Source organism: Scyliorhinus canicula, chromosome 10 (genome assembly GCF_902713615.1).
Source record: "Scyliorhinus canicula chromosome 10, sScyCan1.1, whole genome shotgun sequence".
Lineage (NCBI taxonomy): Eukaryota > Metazoa > Chordata > Chondrichthyes > Carcharhiniformes > Scyliorhinidae > Scyliorhinus > Scyliorhinus canicula.
The window spans coordinates 77,679,615-77,700,362 of NC_052155.1; the positions used below are offsets into that span (position 1 = coordinate 77,679,615).

At 39.9% G+C, this 20,748-nt stretch overlaps 1 protein-coding gene across 3 annotated transcripts in view; it reads right to left on the reverse strand.

Moving 5' to 3' along the window:
- Positions 1-15,166: 15,166 nt before the first annotated feature.
- The window catches only part of greb1l (GREB1 like retinoic acid receptor coactivator), a 373,269-nt gene continuing 367,687 nt past the window's right edge, over positions 15,167-20,748 (reverse strand). For all 3 annotated transcript variants that reach the window (XM_038809210.1, XM_038809211.1, XM_038809212.1), the window contains one exon: positions 15,167-20,589. In XM_038809210.1, coding sequence (XP_038665138.1) covers positions 20,426-20,589 — 164 coding nt within the window. In that variant the 3' untranslated portion in view covers positions 15,167-20,425. The remainder of the gene's footprint in view (positions 20,590-20,748) is intronic.

Here is a 20,748-nt window from a genome sequence, read left to right on the forward strand (position 1 = left end):
CATCCACCAAGACGAGTACCGGTACCAACATCTCTCAGAGAATGATTGAAAGCTGAACTCACGAGACTGCAATCTCAAGGAATGATATCAAAGGTGACACAACCAACAGATTGGGTGTGCTCCCTAGTCTGTGAAAAAACCATCTGGTGACATAAGGATATGCATGGATCTTAAAGACCTCAACAAAAAATATTCGTCGAGAGCATTACCCAATACCTAAAAGAGAGGAAATCATGTCAGAAATGGTCAATGCCAAAATTTTCACCAAATTAAATGCCTCACAAGGATTTTGGCAGATGCAGCTTGATGACTGCAGCAAGCTCCTCTGCACATTAAACACACCTTTTGGAAGGTATTGTTTCAAAAGAATGCCCTTCGGAATTATTTCTGCATCAGAAATATTTCATTGCATAATGGAGAAAACAACAGAGAATATTGAAGGTATTTGTGTTTTTGGCAATGACATAATCTCTGGTCGATTGACAGCAAAAGTACACATGATATGACTCAAACATTTTCACGAGAATACAGAGCGAAAGAGCATGTTTGCCACCTCCACTAAAATTTCTTGGTGACAACATAACAGCACATGGCATCAAACCTGAAGATGATAAAATTTAAGCTATTAAAACAATGCAGTAAGCGAAAGACAAGAAAGCTGTCTTGCGCTTTCTTGGGTTTGTGAATTTCTGAGAAAAATTTATTTCAAATCTTTCAACCAGAACTACTGCATTACGTCAGCTCATCAAGCAAAACACTGATTTTTAATGGACTCAGCGTTACAATAAAGAATGGTTAGATCTTAAACAACAGCTGATCCTGGCTCCAAGCTTGACATTTTTCGACCCGACTAAGCCCACGGAAATTTCGACTGATGCCAGTCAGAATGGCATAGGTGCCATTTTGTTACACAGCAAGATGACCAAATCAACTGGGTTCTCATTGCCTATGCATCTAGATCAGTGACATAACTGAGTGTTGATACTTCCTGACTGAAAAAGAGTGTCTTGAACGTGTTACTGGAACTACCAAATTTCAGGATTATGTTGTTATGGGCCAAGGATTAGAGAACCCCAGAGTGTATCATGGAGTTCACCTGACCCACAACTTTTAATAGATTGTGGTAGGGGAAACACACGGCCCACTCTACAGGTGTGGTACAGCAGAAATGGAAAAGTATTTTAAAAAACAAAACAATGTTTATTCTATGAACTCAAGTTAACATTTTTAAAACATAGTGAACATCTTAGCAACCATCAATTCAAATACAACCCCCAAAGAATACAACATTAAGCAATCCTTAATAAATTCCCAAACAGCATTAAGACAAAAGACCCTTTTAACACAAAGATCAGGTTTAAATTCACTATTGAGAGCAGTTCCCACGTTGAAATCAGCAAATGAACATTCATAAGCTTGCAGAGATTCATACACATCCTGTTGTGATTTCAGCTTCTCCAAAACTAAAATTAAACCAAACTTACCCTGCAGCAAAAAGACTAAAGCATAAGTAAAAAGCAGAGACAGCCCAGCTTCACCCACTCTCTGACATCACTGCAGTAATAAACACCCATTTCTTAAAGGTACTCTCACTACAGATATTTATATACACACCCATTTCTTAAAGGTACTCTCACATGACGCCTCCCCCCAAGAAAAAAAAATAAACCATCAACTTCAAGATGGATTCATTTTTCACCTTTTCACTATCCTTTAAGAAATGCACAGGGTAAATATACTTTTTCGTTTAAAAAAAAACAACACACACCAACAGGTATAATAATGTAGTCCATTTTTTCTTCTTCCTCCAACTGGAATCCTTCTCGATTGATAGTCTCTTTGGACAAGAAGGTCTTTGCACGATCCATCCATTTCTCTACGCCTCGGCACTTCTCTTTAAAGTCAGATACTTTAATTCAATCTGATCACAAGAGTCCCTTGTAATTCTCCAACACATGAGCATTGGTTATCACAGCTTTCAGGCAGTCAAATGCCTGTTGAAAGTCCACTGTCCACTGAAATCTTTGATGTTTCTTCAGCAAGTCCATCAGTGGAGTAACCGCGCTACAAAATATTTGCACAAACGTTCGCTCAAATCCACTCATGCCAAGAAATCGCATTATTTGCCTTCGTCTTGAGGGTATCGGAAACTCCTCAATAACTGTTGTCTTTACATCCCGTGTGACCATTCGACCCTGACCATTTGTATGGCCAAGCAAAGTGACTTGGGCTTTTCCAAATTTACTTTTGGCTAGGTTTATCACCAAACCCGCCTCCTGAAGTCGATGGAATAACTCCATCAGATGTTTTAAATGTCTGGCTGAAAATTACCAGATCATCGATGTATACCGCACAATTGGGTAATCCTGAAACTACTTTGTTAGTTAACCGTTGAAATATGGCTGGGGCATTTTTCATGCCAAATGGCATAACTTTGAATTGGTATATACCATCTGGAGTCACACAAGCTGAAATCTCCTTCGCCCTTTCGGATAAAGGTCCCTACCAGTAACCTTTAAGTAAATCCAGTTTGGAAATAAAAGCTGATTGTCCCACTTTCTCAATGCAATCCTCCAAACGTGGGATAGGATAAGAGTCCGTTCTTATAACGGCATTAACCTTTCTATAGTCCACACACAACCGTTGGGTACCGTCTGGTTTTGGTACCACTATGGGTGAGCTCCATTGGCTGCAACCCACTTCAATTATGCCATTTTTAAGCATACTCTCAATCTCTTTGCTAACCTGTGCCAATTTTAACAGGTTAAGTCTATCTGGATGTTGTTTGATTGGAACAGCATTTCCCACATCTACATCATGTATAGCCATTTTAGTACTCCCCAATTTATCTCTACAAACTTGCCCACGTGATATCAATAACTCTTTCAGGTCAGTTTGTTTTTCCTTTGGAAGGTAACTCAACAATTTATCACAATTTTTAACAACATCCTCGTTTTCCAATTTAATTTGAGGTATGCTAAATTCACAGTCATCTGGATTTGGTTCATCACTTTGAGTTAGAATCATTAAAACCTCCTCCTTTTTCTCTCCTTCCCTTTCAAAGTACTTTTTAAGCAGATTCACATGACACACGGTGAGTATTCATTCAATCTGGTGTTTTTACCACATAATTCACCTCACTTAATTTCCTTCCAATCTGATAAGGTCCACAAAACCTTGCTTTTAAAGGTTCACCTACCACTGGTATCAACACTAAAACTCTATCTCCACTGGCAAAACTACGAACTTTGGATTTGTCCGCTACCCGTTTCATCACATTTTGTGCAACTTTTAAATGTTGTCTAGCCAATTCACCTGCTCTATTTAATCATTTCCTAAAATTTAACACTTAATCCAATAATGTAATTTCCGATTTCTCACTCACCAATTTTTCCTCAATCAATTTAAGGGGTCCTCTTACCTCATGACCAAAATTTAGTGCAAAAGGACTGAATTTGGTTGACTCATTAGGTGCATCCTAATTGCAAACAGTACGAATGGAATTCCTTTATCCTTGTCAATAAGCCCTCAACATTGTCTTTAATGTCTGATGCCACCTTTCTAACACTCCCTGCGATTCTGGATGGTACGCAGTTGATTTAAATTGTTTTATTCCTATGCTATCCATAACTTCTTTGAATAACCTTGAGATAAAATTTGATCCTTGATCCGATTGTATTTCTGTGGGTAGTCCATATCTAGCAAAGAATTTGAGTAACTCCTGCACAATCTTTTTAGCTATAATATTCTGTACTGGAATAGCCTCTGGAAACCTAGTAGACACATCCATTATCGTCAAAAGATATTGATTCCCACTTTTCGTTTTAGGAAGCGGTCCTACGCAATCAATTAGGACCCTTGTAAAAGGTTCCTCAAATGCTGGAATGGGTATTAAGGGTGCTGGTTTTATCACAGCTTGAGGTTTCCCTATCACTTGACATGATTGACAAAATTTAACTACATCTTTATGTAGTCCAGGCTAATAAAAATGTTTCTGGATTTTAGCTTAAGTTTTCCTTATTCTCAGATGACCTCCCACTGGTACCTCATGTGCAACTTGCAACACCTTCTTTCTATACCCTACCGGCAATACTACTTGATGAACTTCTGCCCACTTTTCATCCGCCTGCATATGTAAAGGTCTCCATTTTCTCATCAAGTCATCACTTTTACGGTAATAACACTCTGGTATACACTAAGATTCCTCTTCTGTGTATGCTTTCTGTTACATCCTTTTTATTTCTATATCTTTTTGTTGTAACTCCGCCAATTTCCCTGAACTAAAAATATCCGCCTCATCCTCTACCTCTTCTTTTTCAACCATCTGATCAAAAAATCGTTTCTGATAATTGCACTTCAACTTCATCTTCACTCTTTGATTTCTCCTCTTGTCTTAACCTGTGACTTTGCAACCTTGTTCCTACACAATCCGGAAAATTCCCAGGATATTCATCCTTCAACACTTCAGTTGTCTGATTTCCACTGGCTTATCCACCACAGTAGGCATCACTCCCACCTGCGATCCAGCTATATCATTACCCAAGATAAACAGTATTCCTGGACAAGATATTTTCTCTATTACTCCGACTACCTCTTCACCATTCTTCAGTGGACTTTCAACCGTACCTTATATAATGGAACACTACTCCTCTCACCCTGAATTCCACATATTACCACCTTTTCTGGCAATATTCTTCCCAAACTACATAACTCCTCATCTCTTACCATTAAAAATTGACTCGCTCCCGTATCTCTTAAAATTGTGACTTCTTTACCTGCTCCTCAAGTAAATTCACACAAGTAAATCCTTTAAAGAGATCTGCCACCTTCTTATCAATCACCTCTTGATCAGGCTGTACAATCTTTTGCACTTCCTCCGCTTCACTTGGGCTTTCCTTTAACACTTTAACAAACCCCACTGTTTAAAGGCCATTTTCTGAAGTTCAAACTCTCTCTCTATCTTTTTCCCTGATCTGTATCTCGCTTTCTCTTTCTTTCTGTTCTGCTAGGGCTATTCTTTCTTTTCTCCTTTCTTCGCTCTCCTTTTCTTTGTCCTCTCTATCTCTCTCTCTTTCTTTTTCCTCCCTCTCTCTCTTTTTCCTCTCTCACTCTCTCTTTCTTTTTCCTCTCTCTTTTGTACTCAAACGGCTTTAATTCTTTCTCATGTTCCATTTGTTTAATTTGTAACTGAATTTTTGCCATTTCCAATGAGTCAAACTGTATCTCAGGCAACTTTAAATGCTTAGCCATCGCCATAATTACTTCATCACTTCGCATTTTGTCAGGTAATGTTAACTGCAATGTTTTTGCCAAATCTAACAGTCTGTTTTTAGTCTCTGTCTGTAAGGGACTGCGTGGGACCCCCAAAAAATTTCAGAGCCTCTGAAAGAGCCATTGTCCACAACACACTCCCCACTTAAACTGGAATACCGCACCTGAGAAGCAACCACAAAATGCTCACCCCTCACTGTCTTTAAGTTCACTAAGCCAATCCAACAGATAGACTTTTATCACCCTTGAGCCCCCAATTTGTTATGGGCCAAGGATTGAGAGAACCCTAAAGTGTATCATGGAGTTCACCTGACCCACAACTTTTAATAGATTGTGGTAGGGGAAACACACGGCCCACTCTACAGGTGTGGTACAGCAGAAATGGAAAAGTATTTTAAAAAACAAAACAATGTTTATTCTATGAACTCAAGTTAACATTTTTAAAACATAGTGAACATCTTAGCAACCATCAATTCAAATACAACCCCCAAAGAATACAACATTAAGCAATCCTTAATAAATTCCCAAACAGCATTAAGACAAAAGACCCTTTTAACACAAAGATCAGGTTTAAATTCACTATTGAGAGCAGTTCCCACGTTGAAATCAGCAAATGAACATTCATAAGCTTGCAGAGATTCATACACATCCTGTTGTGATTTCAGCTTCTCCAAAACTAAAATGAAACCAAGCTTACCTGCAGCAAAAAGCCTAAAGCGAAAGTAAAATGCTGACAGACAGCCCAGCTCCACCCACTCTCTGACATCACTGCAGTAATAAACATCCATTTCTTAAAGGCACTCTCACATGACAATATACGCCTTACCAAAATTTACTGTGGAAATGGACCATCGTCCACTTGTTAACATTATCGACAAGAATCTGAACGATATGACACCTAGACTGCAACGACTTATGATGAAATTGCGCAGATATGATTTTAACCTTATCTATACTCCAGGAAAAGAGTTAATCATAGCCAGACACTCATCAAGATCGATTGACAGATATATCACACCAACAGAATCAATCAAAGATATTGATGCTCACCTAGAGAAAAGCAAATTACTGCGGATGCTGGAATCTGAAACACAGCTTTGACAAAGAGTCATCGGACTCGAAACGTTAGCTCTTTTCTCTCCTTACAGATGCTGCCACACTTGCCGAGATTTTCCAGCATTTTCCCTTTTGTTTTTGATGCTCATCTACAACTGTTTAGAGAATTACGTCCCGTGTCCAATCACAAACTTCAACAGATACGTGATGAAACACAGAAGGATGCCACTTTCACCAGAGTAATCCATCACTTGCAGATGGATGGCCAAAACATCACTCCACAATACCAGAGCATACAGTCTGAATGTTGAGAAAACAGTTAATAAGACATAACGGATGCTGGCCATTATAAATAGAATAGTTTACAATTAAAAGGAAGTTATGGCTTTGGTCTCAAATGGAGCATTACGTTCCGTCCTGGGCACCATGCTATCGGAAGGATGTGACTGTTCTGGAGAAAGTACAGAAAAAATGTAAATTCCCTGTGGTTCTTGTGGAGTACGAGCTCCCCCACTGAGGGGTGGGGCAACTCCATTAGAATAGAATCTCTACAGTACAGAAGGAGGCCATTCGGCCCATCAAATCTGCAACAAATTGGAAAGAGTACCCTATCTGGGGATGAGGGATTTCAATCACATGGATAGATTGGAGAATCATGCGAAGTCTAGACAAAGTAGATGGATGGAGAGAAACTGTTCTAATTGGCGAAAGGGCAGAGATGTAAGGCAAAACAATCAACAATACAAGCTGGAATTCACGGCCTGAGAACTTGGTCAAATTGATTTAATTCAAAAGGGAATTGGGTAAGCACCTACAGGGAAAATATTCGCCAGGCCAAGTAAGGGTGAGTGTGTGGGACAAGCTAAGTTGCTATCGCAGACAGCCCACACAGAATTGACGGACCAAATGGTTGCTGTAACACTTCTATGTTTCAGTGGGCAGGGACCAATATATGTTAATAAGCACAGGGATGGTGGTGGAATGGACTTGGTACAAGTCTGAGTACGAGCAGCAGAGCTTTGGTGAGCTCAGACGTTATTGAAGAAAGGAGGCAGGCCAGGATGGCAGTGAAATAGTCAATTTAGAGCAAATAAAAAATATAGATGTGGATTTCAAAAACTGATGCAATGAGGCAGTGCTGGGGGTTGGGTGACCTTATGAGCTGGAAATAGGCGGTTCTAATTTGAGGTAATTTCAGCTGTTACTGAAAGGAGTAAATCAGTTATTAATTTATAACAGTTTTGTGGCATGATTGAGTGTCTCGGTTGCAAAAGACAGCAGAGCATATATTGGTGGAGAAACCTATCTTGTGCTGGATGATGCGTTCCTCCACTCTTCAACTTGACTGGCCCAGATTTTACAATCAGCAGCGCCTTAAAGAATGGCACTTGATTCTGTCCTTGAACAAAGCTGCCCCAAAGTTAAGAATTAAAGGTGACTGTAATATCCTGCACGGGAATTATGGGTGACGTGATTATCTTCCCCGTGGTTCTTGTGGAGTACGAGCTCCCCACTGAGGGGCGGTACAACTCCATTAGAATAGAATCTCTACAGTACAGAAGAAGGCCATTTGGCCCATCAAGTCTGTAACAAATAGGCCCACGCCTGCACCCGACCCCCTCATTGGGAGAGCTCATATAAAATCCTGATGCCCTGGTCAGGTTAGATGCGGGAAGAATGTTCCCCATGTTGGGGACATCCAGAATTAGGGGTCACAGCCTAAGAATAAGCCATTCAGGAATGAGACGAGGAAGAACGTCTTCTCTCAGAGAGCTGTGAACTTGTGGCATTCTCTACCATAGAAAGTTGTTGTGGCCAGTTTGTTTCATATATTCAAGAGGGAGCTGGACATGGCCCTTGCGGCTAAAGGGATCACGGGGTTTGGAGAGGAAGCGGGAGTGGGATACTGAATTTGCATGACCAGCCATGATTATATTGAATGGTGGTGCAGGCTCAAAGAGCTGAATGCCCTACTCCTGCACCTATTTTCTGTGTCTATATTGGAACATGGGGTAACCAATTGTCCCCAGCCAATAGGTTCCGGGCTGGGTATAACACCCACCTAACCTTTTGGGCAGCAAGTAGCAATTTAACATGGCCAATCCACCTAACCTACACATCTTGGGACTGTGGGAGGAAACCGGAGCACCCGGTTATACAATGAGCATTGTGAAATACGTTGGCCAGTAAGGTACTGACTAGAAAGGGACCCACCCAGTGAGCATCTACCGGCAACTGTTATTGTAATAAATCAAAGATGTTTGTTTTACTCAGTGTGGACTGTGTTCTTATTAAACTGGCGACGAGGAGCAAACTGGTCTGCCGTTGAGACTGCAACCTACTCGGCTGAGCCACCTCCCTGATTTTCTAGACCCAGGTTGGAACCGATTAGTTTGCCGTGCCTCTGTTGTCCTGAGAGAGAATGAAGTGTCCAAGAAGAACGTTTTGGAGCATCGCCCCTCACATGGTATCCTCATGTCCCAGACTGACCACCGTGGCAATTCCGGCCTCTGGGTGAAAGGCTGGCCATTAAGGCGTGGGACGTTCCCAGACTCGGCTGAGGAAGATTCCAGCCAGTGTGCGACGTGCGGGTGCCAGTCTAGGCCTAACTGCAGGCAGGAGGGCCAGCGTTCCAGGCTCCCCGGTCAAGATAGGCATCCGGCCTGGCATCTGGATGACCCAGAGATAATTGCTTCATTTATTGTTGGGAAGTTAATTGTCCTCTTTGCCCAACTGTGCCAGCATGCAGTTATCCTGTTAACATCTGTGCTTTTTGCAATATTCAACTGCCAAGCAATGGTCTGATAGAATACATTAAGATCCTTTCCATGGCAAGATGGTTTAAAGTCACAAAATGCATATAAGTATTGACATCAGTGCACTGACGTACCCGACCTCAAAAAATGTATTTTCTGGATTCAATAAAAACAGTAAATTTTGTTATTGTCCTCCCACTATGGCACACACACAGTCCTCTGAAGTCATGACCATGAGATATTTGAGAAGATAAAAACTGAAAACTGAAAATTGCTTATTGTCACAAGTAGTCTTCAAATGAAGTTACTGTGAAAAGCCCCTAGTCGCCACATTCCGGCACCTGTTCGGGAAGGCTGGTACAGGAATTGAACCATGCTGCTGGCCTGCCTTAAAAGCCAACTATTTAGCCCGGTGCTAAACCAGCCCCTGGTTTAGAAAAAGACATTTGTAACCTTTTTGGAAAAGTCGATATTAAAATTTCTGAATGGAACATACAACATTCATCACAGGTAGGTAATTTGTGAGTATAAGCATGCTTTTGATTTATTCAGTTTATTTTAAAGGTATTAAGGTCTCAATTTATTATTTTAATTAACCATCAAGATAACATGCAATGTGTTGGAACTCTATAAATTACATTAAATATATTACTTTTGAAACTTCAATTAAAAAAGCATCTAAATTTAGACATACCTTAAGATCTCTCAGAATATTCTGGCATACTTAATGAGCATTCATTGTTTAAAAAATAATTAAAACTTTTTTTTCCAATTAAGGGGCAATTTAGTGTGGCCAATTCATCTACCCTGCACATCTTTGGGTTGGAGGTGTGAGATCCACGCAGACACAGGGAAAATGTGCGAACTCCATATGGACAGTGACCCGGGGCTGGGATCGAACCCGGGGCCGCGGTGCTGTGAGGTAGCAGTGCTACCCACTGTGCCGCCATGCAGCCCTATGCTCCTTATGTCCTAACATTGGGCAGGATCCTCCGGTCCCGCAGCTGCATGCTTCTTGGCAGTGCCACATTTGCTTGCAGCGGGATACTCTCTTCATTCCCCAGTGTCCTGTCTCCAACTGCTCTGGCTTCCAGTTAAAAGTAAGAACAAAGGAAAGTCTTTCACTGTGAAAAGTAGCCTTTTCCCAACGGTAGAGGAGTCTAGAACTAGAGGGCATAGGTTTAAGGTGAGAGGAGATACAAAAGAGACCTGAGGGGAAATTTCTTCACACAAGGTGAGCAGTTGGAACAGGCTGCCAGACGCAGTGGTAGAGGCGGGTCCAATTTTGTCCTTTAAAAAGCAGTTAAGACAGTCACATGGGCAAGGAGGGTATAGAGGGATATGGGCCAAATGCAGGCAAGTGGGACTAGCTTAGTGATAGAAAATGGGTGGCATGGACCAGCTGGGCCAATGGACCTGTTTCCATGCTGTAAACATCTATGACTCTAGCCTCCTGTTTCTAAGCAACAACTTACTCCTACTATTTATTCTTCTCTGAGCACAATAGAAACACAGTTGAACTTAACTCACCCCGACACATACAAACTCCTTTATCCAGCTTGAATCTAACTTCCAGGCACAGAATCATCAAACACATTAAAAAGTATACCTTATTTCTAATGTTTACCAATACAAACCTAAATTCACCTTTGTTTTTCTAATACTCTAATGTCCTATTACTATATTTTAAGCTCTCAGTCCTTCATAGAATCCCTACAGTGCAGAAAGAGGCCATTCGGTCCTTCAAGTCTGCATCGACATTCCGAAAGAGCACCCTACCCATGTCCACTCCCCCGTCCACCCCACCCTATCCCCGACACTAATAGGCAATTTAGCATGGTCAATCCACCTTTGAACTGTGGGAGAAAATAGAAGCTCCTGGAGGAAACCCATGCAAACATGGGGAGAACATACAAGCTCCACACAATCACCCGGTTGGAATTGAACCCGGGTCTATGGTGTTGTGAGGCAGCTGTGCTAACCACTGTGCCACCAAGCCACCTTTATTCAATCTCATTTTTGTACTCTGTTCTATAGCCAGACATTTTCCTTACTGCTTTTTAATTTACCCTTTCCTGAATCCTCCCAATCACTGTTTGTTATTTTAAGGCTCTATATACTCTATTTTCCAGGAAGCTAGTCCCAGCCCAGTTTAAGTGGCGCTCGTCCCGAAGGAACAAGCTCACCTTTTCCACAGTATTGCTGCCAGTGCTCTCTGAAGCCAAAAACCCCTGCCTCTCACACCATTCTTTAAGATATGCATTCAATCTTGTGGTCCATTTGCCTCTATGCAAATGTAAACATAATCCAAGGATTACTACCTATGAAGTTTTATGTTCATTTTGAACCTTGCTCCTGTTTCACCTATATCTTTGGTTCCAACTTGTACCATGGATACATGATCTGGATCCTTCACTTCTCTTTCCAAGTTATTCTCCAGCCAGAAGGATATGCCTTTAATCCTGGCACTAGGTATGAAATAAAGCCTTCAGAACTCCCAGTCGCAACTACAGAGAATAGTATCAACCACCCAAGTACACTTATAGTCCCTAACCAATACAACATTGCATTTCACCCTCCCTAATTGAATGGTCTCCTGTGTCTGTGTTCTGCAGACTTTTCCTTTATCACACAAGCAGCAAGCTCCTCAAACCTGCGTGATCTGGCAATCAAAGCTATCAACAAAAAATGCAAGTCTATCATTACAAGGTGCCGAGACATTGTAGACTCTAACAAAACATTAGCTCTTTCCTTTTTATTTCATTTTCCTATCAGTAGCTGGCAAACTGGTTCGATAGCACCAAAACAAAACAGACTTTAACAACTTAAAAGCCCTAATAATGCTATGCTTGAATCAGCGATATAGTTTGGATCATGGTCACAAAAGTATTGGTTCTTCTGGGACCTGGTCGAAATGGAATCCATCCCAGATTGGTGAAAGAAGTAAATATAGAAAAGCAGATGCATTGGTCTCAATCTTTCAGTCTCATGGAGTATGAGAGTAGTGCCGTAGGACTACAGGGTTGCTAATGTTATACAAGTATTTAAGAAAGGAGAGCGGGGTAAAGCAGTAAACTACAGACCAGTCAGATTAACATCAGTAGTAGGGGATTGGAAACCATTATCATAGACAAATACACTTTCATTTGGAAAGACATGGATTTGATAATAGTAACCTGTGTCGAACTTGATCAAATTCTTTGAAGAAATAGAGAGGGTTGATCAGGTATTGCAGTAGATTTTGTATACACTTGAAGCCTGTTTAGAAGATGAACCTCTGGAACGGATGGAGGAAGTGGTGATATGGATACAAACCTGACTCAAGAAGTATTGTAGTAGATGGGTGACTTATTGCTGCTGGGAGATTGTTTACAGTGGTATTCCAAAGGGTAACGTTTGGGCCCATTACTCTTAATTTTTATTTACAATTAAGACTTCGGTACACCCTAGAGCAGCATTATAAAACTTGATGATGATGCAGAACTGGGCAAAGTAACAGATCATGATGAAGGTAGTTATATGCTTTAGGATGACAAAGATTGGATGCCAAAATGGCCAGCAGCATGGCAGATGGAGTTATAGAATATAGAACAGTACAGCACAGAACAGGCCCTTCGGCCCTCGATGTTGTGCCGAGCAAAGATCACCCTACTTAAACCCACGTAACCCGTATACCCGTAACCCAACAATCCCCCCATTAACCTTACACTACGGGCAATTTAGCATGGCCAATCCACCTAACCAGCACATCTTTGGACTGTGGGAGGAAACCGGAGCACCCGGAGGAAACCTACGCACACACGGGGAGGACGTGCAGACTCCACACAGACAGTGACCCAGCCGGGAATCGAACCTGGGACCCTGGAGCTGTGAAGCATTGATGCTAACCACCATGCTACCGTGAGGCCCCGAGTTCAATGTGGGGAAGTGTGAAGTGATACACTTTGAGAGGGCTAACATGGAAAGACTACTATAAATGATAAACACAAATATTTAAGGTGGCAGGACAAGTTGATAAGGTGATTGAAAAAATACATCTGGGTTTATTTGGACTATTATAGGCAAAAGCAAGAACAAAACAAAGATCAAGCTAGAACTTTGCAAGTCAATGGTTAATGCTCAGCTGGCGTTATCTGGACAATTGTGGAAAATTAGTGAAAAAGCAATGTGTAAATGGATATAGAGGAGGTTTACCAGGGTGTTATCATGGGTGAAGGTCTTCAGTTATCAGGACAGGTTGGAAAAGTTAGGATTGTTCTGCCTGGAACAAAGGTTAAGTGATGACTTAATAGAGATTTTGATGGTGATGATAGGTTTTGATAAAGTAGCATTTGATGGTTCAGTAACCAAAGGTCATAGTTCTATGAAATCCTTTTTACTCACATATATATGTGATTTCCATCGAACATTTAATCATTACAACAATGGAGCAATATAAAGTCTAAGATCATTCACCAACCCCTATCGCCCTGCTTGGGGTTTACCTCTAACCCATGTTCTTATTGACCTCCATATCTCTAACACACATTTGAAAATGCTGCTCATGGCTTCACCTCACCCTATCAGCATTTATCGCATCATGCGTCCTTCTTTCTGTTCCTACTAAATGCTCCCATTAGTGGGTCAGCCTTCATTTTCCTGAAACCCTCCAACATCCTACATGTATCTCCATATTCAAAATCTATGTCTCCAGCCACACCTTCTGTTATCTTCTTGTCCTACCATTTCATCAGCATCCATTTCTCCCTTATGTGAAGTGTCTGTGGACATTTGTGTACATTAAAGCACAGTATGCATTCTTTACATTAATGTAAGAGAATGCAAACTCACAAGAGAGATTGGAGCAAATAGCATTAATGCAATTATGGGGAAGCTGGATAAGTATGAGGGAAAGGAATATAGGATTATTCTGACAAGAGTTAGATGAGGAAGGATGAGAGGAAGTTTGAGCGCAGCATAAATGCTGGCATGGACTAGTTGGGATGAATGGCCTGTTTCTGTGCTGTATATTCATTTCAATGTGTAATATAAATGTGAGAAGCTGTTTTGATTGGCTTTTGATCACTTTTCTAATTGTCTAATATGTTAATGTTTCGAATAATACTGATTATGCTCGTGTAAGTTCAACCGCGTATACCTCTCAGGAACAGTGGAAGATTAACTATGTCAAAAATAAAAACATATTGTCCATAAAGAAATCATTTCAACCAATATTTCAGTTTAAATGTCAATTTAATACATTCAAAGTAAACTAACACATTCAAAACAAAAAGGGACCACGATTTGCAGAAAGACAATTTAACACAAACATTGTACAAATGTTGAAACTTGAGGTAGGTCTGGTTGACAACAAGAAAATTACCATATTTAGGGATGCAAAAAGTAATTAAATTCGGAATTAACATAATGATAAAGCAGCAATTAGATAAAACATCCTATGGAGTTTCAAAAAGCCATTGCATAATTTAAGCTTCACAGTTAAGTTGTTCATTCTCTACAGCTAAACTAGTTTTGAATCAACTACTGTTTACATGCAACAAAAAAGAGATTACTCACTTTCAGGTGTAGTACTCATTTTTTTTTAAATGAAGGTATCCTATACAGACCATTGAGAAAACTATCCAACTGGGAAAATTAATGGGAAAACCTTAAAGGAACATTCAGGCTGGAGTGGGACTTTTCCTTACCACACTACGTACAGGATTTTTAAAAAAACATTCAGGGGATGTGGGCGTCGCTGGCTGGGCCAACATTTATTGCCTTTCCCCAGGGGAATTTAAGAGTCAATCACATTGCTGTTGATCTGGAGCCACATAGAAGACAGACCAGGTAAGGATGACAGATTTCCTTCCCTAAATGGCATTAGTGAACCAGATGGGTTTTTACGACAATCAACAGTGGTATGGTCATCATTAGACTTTTAATTCTAGATTTTTATTGAATTCAAATTTCACCACCTTCCAAGGTGGGATTCAAACTGGGGTCCCCAGAGCATTATCTGGGGTCTCTGGATTACTAGTCCAGCGATAATACCACCATGTCACAGCCTCCCCCAAGTGGGCATATTCAGTGTTTACTTTTTCTTTTTGCAATTGTGTTATTTTGCATACCTATTCGATGAATTGTTAGATATGAAAGCAACAGATATATAACCAGAAAAAAAGAGGTGCTTTTGCATTTAAAGTCTACTTCAATCTGCCAGCATGGTAGAATCTGCAATGTGCCTATTACTCAAGACACATGCTGGAAGAAAGGCATTGCAGGCTGCAATGGAGACAGAACCAGTGATTGAGCCACATTTTGAGATGTGGTGTCAGGATGTAATGATGTTTTAGCACTGGAAAGATGGTATATAAAAGAGAGGGGAAACAAAACCTGGAACTGCTTCCCAGCCAGATATTGTCAATGGTGATGTTTCTGCCAAAGCCAAATCTATTTTTATAATCCAAAACCTGGAATAGTATAGCTAGAGCTTAGGTATGGAGCCTCAAAACCAGTAAATGAGTTAAAAGGACATACCTGGAATCTTATGAGAAAATACTGGAAAGGTTAGGCTTGCATTTTCTGGAGTTTAGAAGAGTAAAATGTGACTTGATTGAAACATATAAGATCCAGAGAAATCTTGACAGGGTGGATGTAGAAAGGATGTTACCCCTTGTGTGGGAATCTAGCACTCAAGGTCATTATTTAAAAATAAGGGGTCGTCTATTTAAGATAGAGACGAGGAGAAATGTTTTCCCTCAGAGGCTTGAGTCTTTAGAACTCTCTTCCTCAAAAGGCAGTGGAAGCAGAGTCTTTAACTATTTTTAAGGCAGAACTCAGTAGATTCTTGATAAACAAGGGGGTGAAAGTTATCGGGAGTAGATGGAACTGTGGATCTGAGATCTCGATCAGATCAGCCATGATCTTAATAAATGATGGATCAGGTTCAAAGGGATGAGTGGCCTACTCCTGCTCCTAGTTCGTATTTAGGATATCAACAATTAATGTGAAAGCTATAAGATTTGCAAGTAGAAAACATAGGGCTCGCCTCCTGTTGAAGTATCTCATGAGAGTGCCGCATACTGCACCTCTAATCAAGGGTGCCTTGAAGTGGACTTTGTAACATAATTATTACATCAGAATTTGGCTAAGAACCTGTCACTGGATATATTCTGAGCTTTAGTGAGCCGCATTCTGCTACTGGTAATATCTACTGAACCTATTGGTGCCCAAAAGCTTGAGAGCTAGCAAATTACATAAAGACAAAGTGCACATGGTGCCCTGGTATGGCAAATCCTTGTAATGGGGATCACAGTAATCAACACTTGATTCTTAAAACCCTTTAAAGACACTTTTTCAGTTCCCTTGGTAGTCAACGGGCAAGGCCAACAGAATCTCAATGTCTAGATACTTTCCTGGGTTGGGGATGAGGTAGGTGAACCATACTGGGCAGAATCATTGATCAATTTCTGATTGGTTAACTACAATTTATCCATAAATTGTATTTCTAACTACTTTGAGTATTCAAACTTTACAAAATCTTACCATGCCAAGGCATGGAGTGATAAATCAATGTAATTCACCCTAATCCCTGGCATGCTTATATTCATGATGAATTTCCCTTGGGTAATATCATCACTGAAAGATCGCATCCCTGTATCAGGAACCAAAGTTAATTAGAAGTTAATGGATGTTTGCAGCAGCGGAAGGCGGCCCACCATTGGCCGGCGGCGGGATCTTCTGGCCCCGCCGTTGTCAATGGGGTTTCCCATTGAAAGCACCCTTTGCCGCCATGAAACACACGGCGGGGGTGCACCGTCGGCAGGACCAGAAGATGGGTCGGCATGAACAGCTGGAAAGTTCTGGCCATAGTGTCTGATTCCTGTTGCTCAAACATCAGGAACTCTAACATTACACAATTAGCTACCAAAGCTTCAATAATGTTTGTAGACGACAACCTGTCTGAAAGTAGAAATGAGGAGACTGGTGCTGGTTCCTCTTGCAGCTTTTAATATATGGCCTTGTGTGGCTTAAAAACAATTTGAAAAGAGAGCAGAGTTGGAAACAGACAGGAAAATGGAGTTGAGACCACAATCAGATCAACCATGACCTTAACAAATGCCGGAGCAGGCTCAATGGGCTGACTGGCCTACCCATGCTCTTAAGCCCTATGCTCCTTTTTTCTTACAAGAAATTCCCTTCCTGTTGTACATATGGATTGGGACAGAGGGCGGCTTAGAATTTCTATGATCAGATGCACTGTTATCATGCCAAGATATAAAACATGAAGAGTTACACCTTGAAACATGAACTAAATTTTTTGAGATAGTAACCCGATCTTTTGTGGCTTTCCAGCACTTTCTGTTTTAATTTCAGGATTCAGTACACTAAATAACATCTGTTCATCAACGTGTCTGAGTTGAACACTACCGTTAAGATACTAACAAAATTTACCAGTGTTCCCAAGTTGTTTGCTTTAGAGGATAGCCTGCACTGTCTTCATTTTATTCTTCAAGAGAGATTTTATGAAGGATTAATTATAAAAGGGCAAAGTTATTCTCTGACTAACACTGCTTTTCTTTGTCTAGATGTTCCTTCTCCAAATGATTATTACCAATGCATACTTAATAATCGCCAAGAGATAATGCAATCTCTGGAGCTTTGCTCTTTGCTGTAATTTCAAATCAGAGTAGCTGCAGTTCATGGCACAGATTGGCTTTATGGAGCCGATGCATCGTTTGAAACCTGGACGCTATCAACATCAAGAGTTAGATCAAATTAAAGAAGAAAAAAATAACTTAAGCCCAATTTAACTCTTCCAATGCAGATCACATGGATGAAAGCAGTACATTCCAATAGTTGGAAAAGACTGTGCGTAGCAAATTCACAAATATATTTTATAAAGAGTATGTTTCACATTCACTACACATAGTACACCAGGAAATCATCCACCAGCAGAAGCCTGTGTAAGAACAATGTTACAGAACAGAACTAGAGCAGAAAGTTATCACTCCAGCCTGAAACTTGAGTTTCCACTTATTTTTCCAATTGGCCTATCTAACTTGTTCATGGTATGTAGCGTACAACAAATGCAGAAGAATTTATATTATGCACTACAAATTTAAAAGTGAATTTACAATGGTGTTCTAACTAACACAACATACATTCAATCATAAAATGCACAAAGTTCAGTGACAAGACTGGATGCTATGCAACGGCAGATTGCCAATCACAGCAAAATATATTGATTTCACAATAACTGAAGGTTAGATTATGAAGGACAAGACATGATCCAAACAATACCTGTTACAAATGTACATATAAACCAAATACTCAGATGGAGAGGTCTATAATTTATTTAGCTACTTCTAGTCTCAGCCAATTAAGCAAAATGTAGCACGATGTCCTGTCAGTGGAATTTGAACTTCAGCAATACATTCATGTAATACAAAGCTACCTGAGATCCGTGACAATAATGGTGTCATAATCCATCTCCCAACACCAATTTCATATGATATCTTTAAAATCCATAAACCCCCAAGGCAGATATCTTTTGTACAAAGCTCACATAACACTGGGTGAAGACTAAAGTTTTTAAAGTTCTATGCTTGCTGTTGAAAATTCAAACAAGAAATTGTGTACAGTGCAGGGGTAGAGAGAACTACATTGTAAAAGAGATAAATCTTCATTTGTAATTGGCAATATTTACAGTACAAGAGTTTGATTTAAAGGTTACCTCACTAATAACAATCAATGTTTATCAGCTGATATTCCCATACCCACCTTTGCTATCACAGCACATGCATATTGTTGCTGGCAGAGCTGTGCCTGTGTAGTCTGATTTTAACATTGTACTGACATTTTCCAACTGTAACATAAATAAGTGTTTAATTTTTCTCTCTCCATATGTCAATTTGGAATGTTTTTATTCAATATTTTTGTTTGTAACAAAAGTCATGATTTTATGATCATCTCAGCACATGCTTAAATTATCAAACTTGTCGGGGGGATAACTAATTTAACATTTTTATACAATTGCCCTTTTGTATTTGAATTGTTGTTGACATTATCACTGCTTCTTTAATATGAATTATATAAGATCTCTTACAGACTTAAGACTGTTGTAGGTGCCTAAAAATTAGTCAATGTGAAATCATGTTTCACAGAGATAGTTAGGATGAATTACAACTAAACCAATGTTTCATTCATTTATATAACTGCAGAACGTCTCTGAAAACAAAGAAAATATTAAAAATGACACATTACAGGCAACACAGCGGAGAACCATAAGATGTGTGATACCAGTGCGCATTTACTCTTTTTATATACGTGTCGTACAAAAAGGAAAATGAAAACCACATAGCCTCCATCCTCTTAACAGAATTTGGCGTTTACCATTTTAACATTTAAAATTGAAAAAATGTAGATGTTCTGGGTGTTAAGACAGCACATTAGTCTACCCAAAAGCTATAATTCAATGCATTATGGATAGCTCCATACATGAAATTAAGAGTCAATTAAACAAATAGTGGCAGTTAAGTTTGTGTAGTCAAAAAAGCTTCTTGACAAGATGCCATTAAAATTTACAGCAACACCCCCACAAAGCATCAGATAATGAAATCTTGCAATTTCCATAGTAATGCGATTAGATTAAAATGTTCAGAAGATATGTGAGCTTTCTAAAAAAATACTTAAGAAGGGTGAAGTATTACATCAAATAAGTATGAAACCATACGCTACAAAAACAACAAAAACTTATAAGAATAGTTAGCATGATTACGGACAACCCCTCTCCATTGTCACCTATATGTAAACCCCTGAGCTTAACTGTAATTACGTACAGTCTGAATAGTGACGGTGGAGATTCTTCAACATACAATCTTCAATTGCTTTCATTCCACTGCTTTGGTTCCATTCTTTTCAAGTGAAGTATTTCTATTGACAGTAGTTCACTCTTCTTTGATCCGAGCCTACTTTGGACATGTTTTAAAATAAGTAGTACAGGTCAAACCCATGATGGAAAAATACACATTCTGCAGCTCATGCTGCCTTTTTCTGCCATGATGTATAGGTTGATGTAACAAGTCGTATGTAAAGCCATTTTCCTCACAAATCACGTAACAAACTCTTTTCTGGAGTTGCTGAAGGAACTGATCTCAGAACCTGTGGGCTATGTTTCTGTTCTGAGATAATTATTTGTTAAAGTGACTGTCGTCAGACTACCAACAAACTTCGATATGTTTTTTCTACACAACTGTGCCACCTTACCCTTCACATGGAATTATAAATTGTGCTTTATCATACTGTTTTTAGTGCCACCCATCACCCTCGCTTATTGTTTCTTGCCATCTGAAGTGAGTTTAAATATGCCGTCCAGTAAGAAAATAAAGTGGCTTATCATCACTGCTACTGGCTGTCTGGAACTCATCACGCAGTCGGAACTGCCATTCATCTTCCAACTCCAGGCGTACAATTGTTTGGCGTAATGAACTTCGGTCTTGACAAATCACACAAAGTGTGGCACCTTTAAATTTAAATGTAAGTAATATTAATTTACAAACCTTCAAAGCTCATCTTCTAAACTCTGTAATTCTCCCAAAATTGAAATGTTGTTCTCCCACTTCATAACAAGAGCTAGCAGCCATTTGCTATCAATTGCAACCTATCTGTCATTTGAAGAACT